Here is a 17206-nt window from a genome sequence, read left to right on the forward strand (position 1 = left end):
TTTGTCTAGCTGTCTTGGCCCCGAGTCGCCGCCCTGTGCGGGCTGGTCCTTGGCCAAGAGGTGTTGGGGGGGGGGGGGGGGGCGGGGGGGAGAATCAGAGCCCTAGCTTCGGTTCCTTGTAGCAGCACCTGTGAACCATGTTGTCGTAATAGGGCCCGACAAGAGGGGGGTGAATTACCTACAAAATTAAAGATACCCTCCTCAGGACTTTCAACTCAAAATAAATAGTAATAATAATAAAGTAATAAAACAAAAAGAATCAAAGAAGACCATAAGTTGACTTGGTTACAACTAAAATGGTTGTTAATCTAAGGTGATGAAAAACACACTAACGATCTCCTTCTCTGAAGGCGGAGAAGCCTTTTACGCACTAAATGCTCAGAACTATTGTTAGAAATGAATACAGAGTTGATTGCTTGATTGATATAAAAGATCTGGACCAAGGCTTTATTTATAGCCTTGGTCGGGGCACCCTGAAGGGTTTTGAGCGCCCTGGGGGGGATAAAATTTTATCCCCCAACGTTCAGATCTAGTTTTGACTCGATCTGGTCTAAATCCAACTTCGGGTGCCCCGGTCTATTCTGGGCGCTCGGAGGTCCGGGCGCCCGGGATTGATCCGGGCACCCAGACATAGAAGTCAACTTAGGTTTGACTTTTGGTACGGACCTTCTGCTCCGTTTCAGCTCACCTCGGTCCGAGTCTTTTCCGCTCTGGCTCTGTTTACTTGGGTGATCTCCGCTATCCGGAATAGGGCTCACCCGAACCCATCTTTGGGGCTTTTCCTCGAGTAAGCTTCCATCCCGAATTCTCGTCCCTCAAACGCCGCACACGTTCTTCTCATCCACCGAAGTACTCTTCCACAGCTCTCTCATCCTTCAGACGCACCGAGCCTGTCGGCTCCCTTCCCGAGCCGTCCTTCTCACTTACTGCGTCTTCTGCTCGACTTCCTGTGCTTCTAAGTTCCTGCACACTTAGACACAGGGATCAAATAACAAGCAGGACCTTAACCTAACTTGGTTGATCACATCAAAACAACCATGAGGTTCAACAATCTCTCCCTTTTTGATATGCATCAACCCAAGTTCAAGTTAGGGTATAAAAACAAATAGTAATTTGAAAGAAATTACTAACTAACAGTTTAAGCATAAAAATTGCAAAAGGAAATTTGCAATACCAAAAAAAATTTAATTTGTCAATTTTCCTAACTCCCCCTTAACTTATATACCTACCTCTCCCCCTTTGAACACAGCAAAAAGAATGGGGTAAAAAAATATAAGGTAATGGTTTTTCAGAGGTGATTTTGAAAATATAGATATGTTTGAGAAAATTTTTAAAAAAAATCTGAGTACAAAATCAGTTATTTTTAAGAAGATTTCTAGGAATTTCCTTAAGATTTTGCAAAAATTCTAAGTTAATACAAGATTTTAAGTAAAAAAAATTCTAACTTTTAGAGGACTTTTTAAGTTAGGCAAAAATAGTTTAAAAGATTTTCCTAAAAAAATTAAGTTAAAAAATGATTTTAAAAGAATTTTCGCAGGAGAATTTCTCTAAGTATAGATTTTTTTTTAAAAAAATTAACTTAAACAAGAATATTTTCTGAAAAAAATATTTTTGAAGGAAAAAAAATGTTTGAAGAACTTTTACAAATATTATTTAATTCTAATTTTAATGCTTTTTAAGAAAGTTAATTAAACATTTCATTTCTATATTTGGCTTTCAGGCAGTGGTGAGACACTAGACCTTCTTGGTTATTGGAGCAACAACCACTTTCTAGTCAAAGTCTCATAAGAAAATTCACTGTTTAATTTTCTCACTGAAAGCCCTTAACTTTTTAAATTTAATCTAGCAATGGTTTTGGAACCCAGTAAAGGTTCCTTCCTACTAGATTAATCAAAAACTTAGGGGGTATATAGTTTCTTGGAACTTTCCTAAGTTGTCCCTGATGTTTTCTAATATACCAATTTAACTTTCCAAAAGTTCTTAGTTTTGATTTTGAAAATTTATTTAAGCATGCATGATTATTTTTCAACTTCTCAATTTCAATTTTTAATCTTTCATTTTCTAATTTTAAATTATCATACATTTCTAATGGGCATGCTTTTGTTAAATTCAATTTCAATTCAGTATTTTATTTTTCTAATTTTGCTAGATCTTTCGTAAGCACTTTGATAAATTTAAAGGACTGAGTAGGGGTGAGATCACGTACCTTACTTACCTCTCTTGGTGATGCTCCCCCTTCGTCGCAGCTTTCTTCTTCTTCTGAGGATCCTCCCCCTTCATCTATGCTCATCTCTGAGCTTGAGTCATCTTCAAAGATATGGTTGACCATCAGTGCTACTCCTGAGAAGGCTTCGACTTCTGATTCGGAGGATGAAGAATCATCCCAAGTGGCCTTTAGACTTTTGCGTTTAGTGGATATCGATCTCTGAGACTTGTCCTTTTTCTTTAATTTGGAGCAGTCATCCTTGATGTGCCCTTCCTCGTTGCAATTGTAGCATCGAACTGTCTTTTTATAGCGTTGATGCTTTTTCGACTGCAATATAAATTTGTTAGTTTTAATAAATTTATTTAATTTTCTTACCAGAAGAGCCGCTTCAGTTTCGTCGATCGATGTTTCAGAATCGGGATCGTCCTTTTCGGCTTGTAGGGCAATATTGAGGTTCGTCTTCTCCGTTTGTTTAGGCTTTGCGATTCGAGACTCGTGAAGTTCAAATGTAGAAAATAAATTTTCTAAATTACTTACCTCAAGGTCCTTAGAGATGTAGTAAGCATCTACTAAGGACACCCACTCTGGAGTTCTTGGGAAGGCGTTGAGCGCATACCGGATAGAGTCTCGGTTCATTACCAGTTCTCCGAGGTTGGTTAGTTGAGTTATCAACTCCTTAATTCTTGCCTGGAGTTGTGCTACCTTCTCGCCGTTGTTCATCCGGAGGTTCATTAACTGGGTCCGAAGGATGTCGCGCCTCGCAAGCTTTGCTTTTGAGGTGCCTTCGTGGAGCTCCAGAAATTTATCCCAGAGGTCTTTGGAGGAGTCGTAGCTTCCGATCCGACTTACCTCCTGGGGCGGCAGAACGTTGAGTATGTGAAATTTCATTTTTCCGTTGGCCACGAAATCGACCTGCTCCTTCTTTGTCCAGTTGTATTCTTCTTTGTGTTTTGGCGCTGTATATCCATATTTCATTATTAAAAGGATATCAAATTCGGTATTAAAAAATACCTCCATTTTTTGCTTCCAAGTAGCGAAGTCTCCGTCGAACTTCGGGAGATGAATGTTCGCGCCGGCCATCATCCTAATTTTTGTGCTTCAGTCGACGGTTAGTCCTTCTGAGGTTGTCGGGCTTTGATACTACTTGTTGTCGCAGCGGGGGTCGGCAAGAGGGGGGTGAATTGCCTACAAAATTAAACATACCCTCCTCAAGACTTTCAACTCAAAATAAATAGCAATAATAATAAAGTAATAAAACAAAAAGAATCAGAGAATACTAGAAGTTGACTTGGTTACAACCAAGATGGTTGTTAATCCAAGGCGATGAAAAGTGCACTAACGATCTCCTTTTCTGAAGGTAGAAAAGCCTTTTACACACTAAATGCTCAGAACTATTGTTAGAAATGAATACAGAGTTGATTGCTTGATCGATATAAAAGATCTGGATCAAGACTTTATTTATAGCCTTGGTCGGGGTGCCCTGAAGGTTTTGGACACCCTTCGGGGGGGGGGGGGTAAAATTTTATCCCCCAACGTTCAGATCGAGTTTTGACTCGATCTGGTCAAAATTCAACTCCGGACTCCTCGGTCTGTTCCGGGTGCCCGAGATTGATCCGGGCGCCCGGACATGGAAGTTAACTCAGGTTTGACTTTTAGTCCGGGCCTTCTGCTCCGTTTCAGCTCGCCTCGGTCTGAGTCTTTTCCGCTCAGACTCCATTTAGTTGGGTGATCTCCGCTATCCGGAATAGGGCTCATTCGAACCCATCTTTCGGTCTTTTCCTCGAGCAAGCTTCCATCCCGGCTTCTCGTCCCTCGAACGCCACACACATTCTTCTCATCCACCGGAGTACTCTTCTGCAGCTCTCTCGTCCTTCGGACGCACCGAGCTCGTCGGCTCCCTTCCCGTGTCGTCCTTCTTACTAGCTGCGTCTTCCGGTCAACTTCCTGCGCTCTTATGTTCCTGCACACTTAGACACAGAGATCAAATAATAAGCAGGATCTTAACCTAACTTGGTTGATCACATTAAAACAACCACGAGGTTCATCACACTGCACCTCCAACCATCCGACCTTTCCCTTCTTTACCGTGGAACATAGCAAACCAAAGCGCCGACGCTGTTGATGGCTCGCATTATCCTTGGCATAGCTGACGGTTGTCACTGATCTGGTCACAAGAAGGTATGGTGTGCTGTTGATTCTTGTTTACTTTTTTTGTCCGATTGTCACCATGGTTTGTCACTGGATCAATGATGTCCCGGATTATAGATCCCTACATGTGGTGACCCCATCCCAAACATGATCGCCGAACAAAGTGCTCATTCGATCGGCTCACTGATCGTAGATCCAAGGTTGCAGAATCTCGGCCCGATCAATGTTCTTCCTCCCTATCTGATCGCTAGCGATTATCTCTTTGTCAGAATCCTGGCCAACATAGAAGGCTGGTGATCCCTGAGGCATAGTGGGCAGCTGGGGGATAGATCTGTAACTGGCGGAGAGGGTTTAGGTAACAAGTTAGCCATAGTAGCTGGGTGTTTGAGATGTTAGAGATCTGATTTGGGGCATCTGTTTTAGTGGTCAGCAGTGTCATCTAGCTCTGACCACCAATTTCTGGCATCAAACTTCTGCGGCCATGGGTCAACAACAGCATGATCAAATTTAGGTGAGTTTTTGGATTGGTTTGTGCATGAATGTAAATCTAGATTAGGTGATGATCATGTTACATTCGGGGCCACTTTAACTAGTTTTGAGAATTAGCTTTAGCTATCTGGATTCATACCAAGATTGCTGAATTGTACACATGGATATAGGGCTTTGACTATTGGAGACGGTACCTTGGCTTGGGATTAGCTTAGGACGATTTTCGTTTAAGGCAGGTACTTCTTTCTTGACCTCTATAGTTCTTTGAACTTAGTACATGGATTATTTGATGGATTAGGTTTCTTTATCTTAACTCCACTCATATTTTATCTATGCTTGATACTTATATGTTTAATCTTTGAGATGATCTTTTTATTGTTCATACAGTCTCATTGTTTGATATTCCTACTCCGTAGTGTACACATGTGTATGGTGTGTACTGTAGGGGTTATTATGCTGATTATGCATTATTAGTGCGCACACGTGTATAAGTGTTGCTATGTATTGTAGATGTTGTTGGTAGATACATGTTGGATCTTTTCATACATATAGGTGTATGTGATTGATGGATCATGATTCTGGATTTATCGTGTGTCGTGTGTGTGAATACATGTCAAGTGAGTATTATTAGAGATATCTTGCTGATTATACCTTTGTTGTTATGTGTACATGTGTCCAGCATGTTTAGTTGGAAGTATCTTGATGATTATACTTATGTTGAGAGTATACACATGTTTGTCGTGTGTATAGGTGGCTGGTGAGTAGTATTGGAGGTGTCCTGTCAATTATACCTGTGCTGTGGTATGTGTACATGTGTTTAGTGTGTACTATTGGAGGTATCTAGTTGATTATACCTACGTTGAGTGTCCACACATGTCGGGTGTGTATTATTAGAGATATCATGATTATTATACCTATGTGGTATGTGCACACGTGTCTAGTGTGTATTATTGGAAGATCATGTTGATTATATTATACCTATGTTGAGGGAGTTGTTGCATTGATGATCATTGTATTGGTATCATGGTTATTTACATCATGTTTATCATTGCACTATATGCATATTGACGACTATTGCTCCTTAGTGGTATGAGCTAGTTTGACGACCATTGCTCCCTTTCGGTATAAGCTAGATTGATGACCATTGCTCCCATGTGGTATGAGCTAGTTTGATGATCATTGCTTCCTTGCGATTTGAACTACTTTGATGATCATTGCTCCCTTGTGATACAAGCTAGTCTGACGGCCATTGCTCCCATGTGGTATAAGCTAGTTTGGCGATCATTGCTCCCTTGTAGTCGGAGCCAGTTGACAGTGATTGTTATACATCTAGATATGCATGTCTCCTATCAACTAGGGCTCTCTCCCGTTGTAAAGTGAGGTCATACCAAGTCGATGGTGAGTGTTGTATCATGGGATGGCCACAATGATCTGTGGTAGAGTGATCTCGCGCAGCCAGTGGCTAGATAGCTACTTCCTGTCTGCTCACAGTCATCTGTGGAAGAGTGATCTCGTGCAGACAGGAACCCTGACATTTCGGACTGCCCACACTGGTATGTGGTAGAGTGATCTCGCACAATCCCTAGTTAGATAGTTAGATGTTTTAGTCACTTATATTTCTTATGGTGGAGCGTCGCTCCCATATATTATAGTTTGCTTATGGTTTTATTCTCGGGTTATTATACCCTGGGCTACCCACAGTGATCTGTGGTAGAGTGATCTGGCGCATCCCCTAGCTAGATAGCTACTTTCTGTTTGCCTACAATGATTTATGCTAGAGTGATCTCGCATAGACAGAGACCTTGACATTTCGGACTGCCCATAGTGATCTATGGTAGAGTAATCTCGTGCAATCCCTAGCTAGATAGCTAGACGTCTTGGTCACTTGCGGATTGTTTGTGGTGGATCGTTGCTCCCACAGATTGCAGATTGTTTATGGTGGAGCGTTGCTCCCACATATTACGAATTGTTTGTGGTGGAGCGTTGCTCCCACATAGTGCGGATTATTTATGGTGGAGCATTGCTCCCACATATTGTGGATTGCTTGTGATGGAGTGTTGCTCCCACATACGACGGATTGCTTGTGGTAGAGCGTTGCTCCCACATATGACATATTCTTGTGATAGAGCGATACTCTCACATTTGATAATCTATTACTGTTTATCATGCATGGTTATACTATCATATATATATATATATATATTTTGTCCAGGTGTTATGAGCAGGTTTGTTGCTGATCCCTAGTGAGTTACTAATCATTATACTGTTTGTGTTAGACTGGTACGGGTATGTATATTTGTTATGTCATATATATATATGATCATGTTCTTATTTTCTACTGAGACTATATATCTTTGATCACCTTACACTTTTGTCCATGCACTACCATATTATTATTACCCACTAAGTGATCCGCACTTACCACCCCTTGTACTAGTTTTTTTTTTGCCAGGAAATAAGTAGAGGATTTATAGAGTTGCTTAGAGGATCCTAGCTACCAGTCCCACATCATATCTAAGATCAGTTTTCCATTCTATTTCGTATTGCGCTTTGGTACTTTATATTTGATTTTGATATTGTGTTATGTGTTTTGTATATGGTTTTGAGCCTTGTGGCCACTTTTATTCAGTTTGGGTTTTATTGTAGTGTTACTCATGCCGATATGCAGTTAGTCTAGTATGTTGTGTTATTTTTATGTTTTGCTTATGTCTTCCGTTGTGTTTTGTTTTAGTCGTGTGAGCTATTTATCAACTGCGTGGTTGTGTTTACTTCGAGCCGAATGGGTTACTTATAAACTGCGTGGTTATGTTTATTTCCAGCTGTGTGGGTTGTTAATAGCTTGTGAGTAGCCTTGTGACATTATACATGTTTCATTTGTCACTGCTTAGGGGAGGTGTTGTTCGATTTTCTTCGGACAACCTTACCCTCGGGGCGTGACAAACAGCCACTAGAAAGTGTTGGATCGATCGCACGTGAGAGGAGGGGTGAATCATATAGTTTTTAAAAACTTGTTTTATCAGTTTTAAAATCACAAGTATGTACAGCGGAAAGTACATATAAAATTGAAATTAAAAATATACGAGAAAGACACAAGCGGTTTACTTGGTTCGGAGCCTTCGGCGACTTCTACTCCAAGACTAGGTCCCGCGGACCTATCGATGGGTAATCCACTAAAGGTCTCTTCTGGTACCTCCGGAAGAGAAAATTGAGTACAAAGAAAGTTAGAATAAGTGCAACATATTGCACTTGTTCTTTTGCAGTAATCAAGTACATAAATGAAATATTATCGACACTTTTAGAAATAGAAGTAGGAGCACTCATGTGTCGGTGTCGATCTACTGGCCACGATTGGAAGTTCTCAGAGTAGTTGTTGGGTGTAGTAGATTCGCAGTAGAATCGTAGTAGGAGCCCGGAGCAGTCGGAACCTCAAACAGGTGCGTAGTAGCTCGTATGGAAGTTGTTGAAGGTTGCTTGATTAAGCTTGCCTTATATAGGCTATGGAAGGTGCCTTCCATAGGCGTAGAAAGTGCCTCCAATAAGTCAAAATCTATCCCGAACTTCGCTGGAGCTTATTGCCGAACAGGTCAAATTTTACCCTAGGGAAGGCACCTTCTATAGCCATGGAAGGCGCCTTCTATGAATAGTACGAAGGCGCCTTCACTGCTTGAAGGCTTCTTCAGACATTATTCAATCAAAGGAAAATTTTCTCCTTTATCTTGCAAAACAATGTTAGTCCAAATAACCTGCAACATAAGTATTAGGACAATAATAATTAATAAAGAGTAGTAATTAGTTTCTGTCCTCCTAGGACTAGGAACTAGTCAAGATATCAGTTTAGGGATCCTAAATGAACTTAAATTAGACTAACGCCTACTGTCTCTCAACCGGGACGCGTTCTCATAAGGTCACTCTCCTCTAATGACTTATCTTAACTTACCAACTTGCCAAACATCTGATCAGCCCGTCGACTTGTCTGGACTTAATGCCAGCTATTCGGTCGGCCCGTTGACCTAGCTGGACTTCTCGCCAGATCTTCGATCAGCCTGTCAACCTATCTGGACTTCGTACCAGCTATCTGGTCTGCCCGTTGACCTAGTTAGATTTTCTGCCAGATATCCGGTCAGCTTGTTGACCTATCTAGACTTCGTACTACACACTTAATCATGTGGTTAGATCACAACATAACCTAATTTAACTTATTTGTCATTCATTAAAACCTGAGTTAGATCATTAATACAAATTGCACCAACAATCTCCCCCTTTTTGATGTAATGACAACTTGTGGTAAAATCCCAGAGTTTTCATCTATTGATTGATATATTGACACTAGAGCAACTCATCATATCACATCAGATTATAATATCCTTACAGACGTAATGTCATATTATGGCTCAGATATGGTTCAAGTAGGCAATGGTTCAGGTTTGCAAATTGCTAATCTTGGAAACACATATGTTCATTTATCTAATCGAACTTTTCACAAGTGCAATGTCTTTCATGTTCCATCTATCACTAAAAATTTACTTTCTATACGTCAATTTTATCTTGATAATAATGTCATTTTTGAGTTTCATCATAATCATTATCTTATAAAGGATAGAGGAACAAATGTTATTGGAGTTTTTGGGAGAATAAAAAATGGCCTCTACTATCTTCATAGTTCTTCAATCAAAGCTTTTGTTGGTAAACTCACAAATAAACCTGCTTGGCATGCTCGACTTGGTCATCCTTCCCTTCATATTATTTAGTCAATAATCAATAGGTATAGTTTACCTACTTCCATTACCTCCTCCCCATCTCATTCATGTAGGGCTTGCATGGAATCTAAAAATCATAAACTACCTTTCTCTTCATCTGATCATGTTTCTAATTTTCCACTTGAAATAATCTATTCTGATGTTTGGGCCCTGCACCTATTTTGTCTAATCAAGGTTTCCAATATTATGTTACCTTCATTGATCATTTTAGTAAATATACTTGGCTTTATCCTGTGAGAAGGAAATCTAATTTATTTGATATATTCTATAATTTTCAAATTCAAGTTGAACGATATTTTAATCATAAAATACTCTCTTTTCATTATGATTGGGAAAACGAATATCAATCTCTCCATCGTCATCTTGTCTCTTGTGGAATTGTTCATCGAGTTTCTTGTCCTCACACTCCAGAACAAAATAGCTCCGCTGAGAGAAAACATAGACATATAGTTGAAATTGCCTTAGCTCTTCTTCATCATGCATCGGTTCTGCGTAAATTTTGGGATGAAGCTGTTAACACTGAATTATATCTCATAAATCGACTTCCTACTCCATTGCTCAATCATAAGTGTCCTTTTGAAAAACTTTATAATCAAACCCCTAATTACACTTTCCTTCGAATTTTTGGTTGCGCATATTATTTATGGTTACGCCCCTATACTAAACACAAACTTGACTCTCGTTCACTACAATGTGTTTTTCTTGTTTATAGCAATTTGCATCATGGTTATCGTTGCTTGCATATACCAACAGGATGAATTTATATTTCACGACATGTTACTTTTAATGAGTCTCTATTCCCTTTTTCGGTAGCTTCTTCGATCTCTCCTCAAGATACAAGTGGCACCTTCTTGATGCCACATAATATTGTCAGAAGTAATGGCATCCTAGGTCTTGCTCTGGAACTCTCTAATAACTCCCCTATACCATCAGAATCACCTGAAGTTGTTGCTCCAATCTTGGAAGCCTCGTCGGTCGTAGATAATATGCTCTCTAGTTCTGGATTCTCGGAAAATGCAAGTCTGTCATCTACATCACCATGTCAACATACTTCCTCGTCGCCATCAACAAGTGATTCAGATGATAATGCTCCTCGCCGCATGCTTCCCGTTAGTGACATTTATGAGTGTTGCCCACCAAATGCAACTCGATATCCCCTTCCACGAGCTCTAATGGTCTCTTCAAAATCTATTGAACCAACTTGTTTTACACAAGTAAGCAAGAATCCAAACTGGCGTAATGCAATGACTACAGAATTTGATGCACTTCTTCAAAATTGAATATGGAGTCTAGTTCCGTGCACTCCCTCAATGAATGTTGTAGGCTCTAAATGGATATTCCATCTTAAGCATCTAGTTGATGGTTCTCTTGAACGACACAAAACTCGACCTGTAGCTAAAGGATTTAGCCAACAACCATGTATTGACTTTAATGACACTTTTAGTCTAGTCATCAAAATTACATCTGTCAGACTATTATTATCAATAGTTGTTAGTTCTAATTGACCTGTACAACAATTGGACATTTCAAATGTGTTTCTCCATGATCATCTTGAGGAAATCGTATTTATAGAGCAACAACTTGGGTTCATTCATCCACAATTTCCATCTCATATTTGCCAACTTAAGAAATCCTTATATGGTCTTGGATAAGCTCCTCGTGCATGGTGTTTCATCGACTATCAATTGGTTACAAGCTCAAGGATTTTCTAGATCAAAGACTAACTCGTCTCTATTTCACAAATATAATGATGGATCTATGATATTTTTTCTTATTTATGTGGACAATATTCTGATAACCGGCAATGATCACAAGGGTATCACAACTTTAGTAAGTCTTCTCAATCAAGAATTTCCTACTCGAGATTTGGGTATTGCTCATTTTTTTCTTGGTATTGAGCTTATTCCACATGAGGATGGATATCTTCTCTCTCAGAGCAAATACATTACTAGACTTCTTCAAAGAGCCAAAATGGATGAACCACATCTGTTCTCTACACCAATTGCTATAAACAACTCTCCAACTTCATCCTCTCCTGCTCTGTCTAATTCACAAATTTATCGAAGTATTGTTGGAGCCTTACAATATATCACCATCACACGCCTTGATATTACTTTTGCGGTAAATCGTGCTTGTCAATTCATGCATGCTTCAACTGAACAAAATTGAGATAATGTAAAAAGAATATTTCGCTGTCTACTATTCTACATAGTCTTCTTTTATATTGTTAATCATCTCGAGATTTACATGCATATAGTGATACGGATTGGACAAGTTCTCCTGAAGATAGATGCTCTACTAGTGGATATGCAATATTTCTTGGACAAAATCTTATCTCATGGAATTCGAAAAAGTAACCTACAGTATCTTGTTCAAGCACTGAGGTAGAATATAAAGCTATAGCAAATTCAACGTCAGAAATTATTTGGCTTCAATCACTTCTCTCTGAACTTCATCTTGCATCAAATATTGTACCAAAAATTCGGTGTGACAATATTGGAGCAACATATCTCACAGCAAATCCAATTTTTTATGCTCGTACAAAATATGTGGAAATTGATTTTCATTTTGTTCGTGAACATGTGACAACTCAACAGTTATCTCTCTTATATTTTTGTTGAAGATCAAATCGCTGATATCTTTACTAGGTCATTATCCAGATAATGTTTCAACAAGTTAGCAAACAAACTCAACGTCAAAGATCTCCCGTTAAGTTTGTCAGGGGATAAAAGATATAAAAGAGAATTATCAGAATTGATCGGATCAAATCACCAAATCAAATTAAATTAATATTTAGATTATTCTAATAATTGTGTTATAATTATTAGAATAATTCTCATAATTATTCTAAGAATAATTCTGTTATTTATTAATTGGTCACCAAGTACTTTTTTTACATTATATATTATTATCCTTAGGATAAATATCAATAAATAATAAATTTTATTACTTTCATATTAATTCTTGCTCTTTCCCTATTCTTCTACTGATACGGTGCATGTTTTGTGGGGTAAGTATGATGGTGTGGTTATAAGTCAATACCACAAGAGGGTCAGGAGTCAAGCTGACTTGGAGGTCAGGAATGTCAGAAGTCAAGCCTCTGTAGCCGGTCAGCAGTCAAGCTGACGTGGAGGTCAGGAAGGTCAGAAGTCAAGCCTCCGTGGTTGGTCAGCAGTCAAGCTGACGTGGAGAGCAGGGAGGTCAAAAGTCAAGCTTACGTGGCCAAAGTCAAAGTCTCAGCTGACGGGGCGGTCAAAGGAGGGGATTATAAGACCAGCCCTGATAGTGGGCAATAAATGGGTCCGCAGGCCAGATATAGCTGAGGACTGAGAATACAAGTTAATTAAAGGTCTAGACACAGACCTGGCGTGCAGGTCGGGACATCCAAGCCAAGGATCACAGGTCTGGCACAGACCTAGCCTGCAGGTCGGGACATCCAAGCCAAGGATCATAGGTCTGGATACAGACCTGGCATACAGGTCGGGGCATCCAAGCCAAGGATCGCAGGTCGGGATACAGACCTGGTGAACAGGTCGGAACGTACAAGCTAAGGGTAACAAGTATATAGGCAGGTTTGGGCGTAGACCTGGCGTGCAGGTCGGGACATCCAAGCCAAGGATCGCAGGTCAGGATACAGACCTGGTAAACAGGTCGGAACGTACAAGCTAAGGGTAACAAGTATACAGGCAGGTCTGGGTGTAGACTTGGCGTGCAGGTAGGGACATCCAAGCCAAGGATCGCAGGTCGGGATATAGACCTGGCGAACAGGTCGGAACGTACAAGCCGAGTGTAACAAGTATACTAGCAGGTCTGGTCACAGGCCTGGCGTGTAGGTCGGGACGCATAAGCCATGAATAATAACATATACAGGCAGGTCTAGACACAGACCTAGCATGCAGGCCAGGAAGTACTAGCCAGGGATAACAGCAGATAAAAGCAGGTCAGGGTACAGATCTCGAACTACCGACTCGTCGTTCAGACGCTACCCGACAAACAAGCCAAGGAATCGTAACCGCCTGTCAAAGAATGTCAGAGAATGATCAGCATGTCAAGAAATATTCTCACAGTCAGGGCTCATTAACCACTTTTGATTCCATCGCCAGCCTATGGAAAGATGCCACCTGTTATCGACCGCTAGACAATGTCTAACAGCCGACATTCCCTGACAACCGTCAGACCCAGAAACTTCCGTTGCAGTATAAAAAGGGACGCTTTGTCCCTTACGCAGGTACGTTCACTCGTCATTTCTCACTAGTCTTTACTTTTCGTCCTTTCTCTGTGATTTCTGGGAGAAAAAGTACCTGATTTGAGCGTCGGAGGGTCTGACCCGGGGACCTTTTTCCCTGATTTCTGGTCCCTAATGGCTAGTGGACTCGTCTGAGTGTGTGCAGAGCGACAACATCATCGTCCTGGTCATCTCTCTCCGTCAGCCGCCCATGCCAACCTTTCCAGGGGGTGTCTGATAGATTCAACTCTTCAACGACTTTCCGTCAACTTTCCGCATAACAAGACCCGTCTTCATCCGACTCAGCTTCCGAACGAGATCATCTACTTACAATTACGACCGACCTGACTTGTATTCAGCCGGTCGAAGTTACTGACTGTGGTTACTTTACTTAGTCATCCCATCTTGAGCTTGACACGATCAACCCCAAATCCACATCAACTGAAATTCATCGAAAGTATTGTTATAGATTTAATTGAAATTAAAACAACACACACATGGATTCAGTAGTTAAAGCTCAGCGCCTTCTAATTCACCCACCAGTAATAGCTTCTTCCCCGGTCGGTGGGACCGGGGGCGAGGATTTCACCTTTTTGCTGCAAGTAGTTAAAGCTCAGCCTTCTAATTCACCCACCCGTACGAGCTTCTTCCCTACGTTATCACCTCTGAAGAGCCCCACAAATGCCGTCGGCACGCTCTCGATGCCGACGGATACATCTTCTAGCGCAATCATTCTGCCACGGCGAAGGTGGTCCGAGGTGGCGGCCGAGAACTGTTCGTGCAAGTGGAGGTAGTCCACGGACAAGAACCCACGCAGCGTGATGCGCTTGTAGATTATATCAATCAGGTCCGGCGCCGCTCTCTCGCCGGCGTTCGTGTACTCCGATATCGCCCCGCACACTGCCACCCTGCCGAACGGGTTCATGTTGGCCACTGCTGCCTCCAACATGGCGGCGCCGACGTTGTCGAAGTAGATGTCGATTCCTTCGGGAAAGTACCTGTTGCGAAAACAGAACGTCCTAAGTTTCACATGCACCAGGAATCAATCGGCCGGCCGTTAATTGTGAATTGGCGGTACCTTCTCAGAGCAGACTTGAGATCGGCTTCTTCCTTGTAGTTGAACGCGTCGTCGAATCCGAGCTTGCCTTTTAGCAGATCCACCTTTTGCTTGCTCCCGGCGCATCCGACGACATAACAGCCGGAGAGCTTGGCGTACTGGCCGACCAAGCTCCCGACTGAACCCGACGCCGCCGAGATGAAGACCTTCTCTCCCTTCTTCGGCTTGCAAACGTCGTAGAAACCGGCGAACGCTGTCAACCCACTCGGTCCTGTAGCAGTCGTCAAAAAAATCATGGCGTCGATCTGTGCATCCTTCTTATGTTCTTTAATCTGGTGCAGATGGAGAGAGTACTCACCCAAAACGTTGGCGTAGTACGAAATAGGGAGATCCTTCGCGTCCACCTTCATCAAGACGGTCCCCGGCCGGACCACCGTGTATTGCTCCCACCCCAGCAATCCGGCCACCACATCACCCTCTTCCAGCTCCGCCCTCCCAGAGGCCACAACCTTCCCCACCCCGTACGCGTCGATCCTCTGCAACAAGAAGAGCGAAGTCGTGAACTGAGACCAGGCGACGAAAGCGTTACCTGAGCGACTAGTGCCCACGCAACGCGTGCCTGCCCGGGCTCGATTTTGGAGGCGGCGGTGATGGCCGTGTGAGACGAGCTGTAGCGCTTCATTCGGTTGAGCTGGTAGGGGTCGATGGAGAGGAAAAGGTTCTTGACGATGACTTCGTCGGATCCGGGGGCGGGCTGTAGCGGCGTGGTGGCGAGCTCGAAGTCGGATTCCGACGGGTAGCCATCGACGTGGTGCTTGTGGGAGACGTACTTGTTTACCACTTCCATTGTCCACGGCGCGCTCGATCGCGGTCTCTGTAAACTCTCCTTGGCGGATCGATGGTTCTTATGAAGAGATTCCGCACCGGAGCTACGCCGCCGTTGTCTTCCAGCGGAGAGCAGAGGAAGAGAGAAAAATTATGGAAGAATAATCGCACGAAGAGGAAAAGCAAGATAACGTGAACTTTAACTTGCTTTTTCATCCGTCAAAATTAAAAATATTTCCAGACATATTAAATGGCTCAGGTAACACCACTATCTTCACCCATTTCCATTAACTCCGATGAATTTAGACCATTCCTCCATTACCACTGACACCATTCATTTCCATCCCATCTATCCATTACTCGACACTCCGGCCATCTCATTCATCAACTCACTAATTCCATATCTATCCAAAAATCAACAAGATAAAGCCAAAAGAATGGGCTGAATATACGCAAATTCAGAGCAACAATGTAAAAAGTATCCGCTGCTCATTCTGAAACTAACAAAGGGTGATCTAGAGTGAATTATATGTATTTTTTTTTAAAAAAAATAAGTGCATATAGTAGAAAAAAGTTAAGTGAAAATAAGTAAAAAAATAACACATGGCCATTACTTAGTTAAGAATCTTCAACAACTCCTATTTCAAAATATAAACCCTTTAGACTTTTTTTTGACGGGTAATTTATTAATATTTTCTATTGATAACTTATGGTAGAATAATCGAATATATAAAAAATTGAGATGTAACAAACTTAGACTTATGTAATAATCTAATTAAATAAAATTCGTTACCCAACATAAAGATGGAGAATTTGATTGAACTCGTGTATTGATATTGGTCTGTCTATATTAGTCGGGCGTAGAAGTGTCACAGCACAGTGTAGCACAAAGATGGAGCAACAAAAAGATCAAGGAAGTTCATAAAAAAGTTATTCTTTACTTGTTGGTGGAGACTTCCTTATATAGGTCATTAGAGGTGCCTCTAATGACCTGAGGCGCCTCTAATGGTGTTGTTCCGATTTGCATTTGTCGTGACCTCTATCCACTTGAAGGTGCCTCTATCAACTCTGAGGCATCTTCAATCACCTCCGAGAACTCTCCAATGGCCAAAACTTCATCTGTGAAACTTATCTGGACAAGGGGGCCTCTATTCGGTCCAAGGTGCCTCCAGTGCCTCATCTAAGGCGCCTCTAATCAGCTCTTAGGCGTCTTGAGCACTGTTCATTCGAGATTGACATTTTGCAATAAACTCATGCAAAAATAAATTAGTCCAAAAATAAAAACAACTTACAAATAGAGTTAGCACATACAATAAAATAAGATTTATGAGTTAGATTCTATCTTACCAAGACCAGGATCTAGTTTTGGTCTCAAGTTAGACTTTCAAAATGGATCTAAGTTGGACCAGTGCCTATAGTCCCATTAGGACTCTTTTTCACTAGATCTCTCCTCCAATTACTTACCTCTACTTACCATTTGTAGACTTCAATGTATCCTT

The 17206-nt window shown here is 41.4% G+C and overlaps 1 protein-coding gene across 2 annotated transcripts; it reads right to left on the minus strand.

Moving 5' to 3' along the window:
* Nucleotides 1-13966: 13966 nt before the first annotated feature.
* Nucleotides 13967-15912, minus strand: LOC121995776 (2-alkenal reductase (NADP(+)-dependent)-like). 2 transcript variants are annotated; one of them, XR_006115907.1, is made up of 5 exons: nucleotides 15502-15912; nucleotides 15241-15418; nucleotides 14904-15153; nucleotides 14366-14823; nucleotides 13967-14266 (listed from the first exon to the last, which is right to left on the minus strand). XR_006115907.1 is itself a non-coding variant. In XM_042549543.1 (4 exons), the coding sequence occupies exons 1-4, from the start codon at nucleotides 15727-15729 to the stop codon at nucleotides 14439-14441; spliced, it is 1041 nt and encodes a 346-aa protein (XP_042405477.1). In that variant the 5' UTR covers nucleotides 15730-15912; the 3' UTR covers nucleotides 14273-14438. The 2 variants fall into 2 exon arrangements, 1 of the variants encoding a protein (XP_042405477.1); XM_042549543.1 differs by lacking the exon at nucleotides 13967-14266 and having other exon boundaries at nucleotides 14273-14823.
* Between the last annotated feature and the right edge of the window lie 1294 nt (nucleotides 15913-17206).

Source organism: Zingiber officinale, chromosome 6A (assembly GCF_018446385.1).
Source record: "Zingiber officinale cultivar Zhangliang chromosome 6A, Zo_v1.1, whole genome shotgun sequence".
NCBI lineage: Eukaryota > Viridiplantae > Streptophyta > Magnoliopsida > Zingiberales > Zingiberaceae > Zingiber > Zingiber officinale.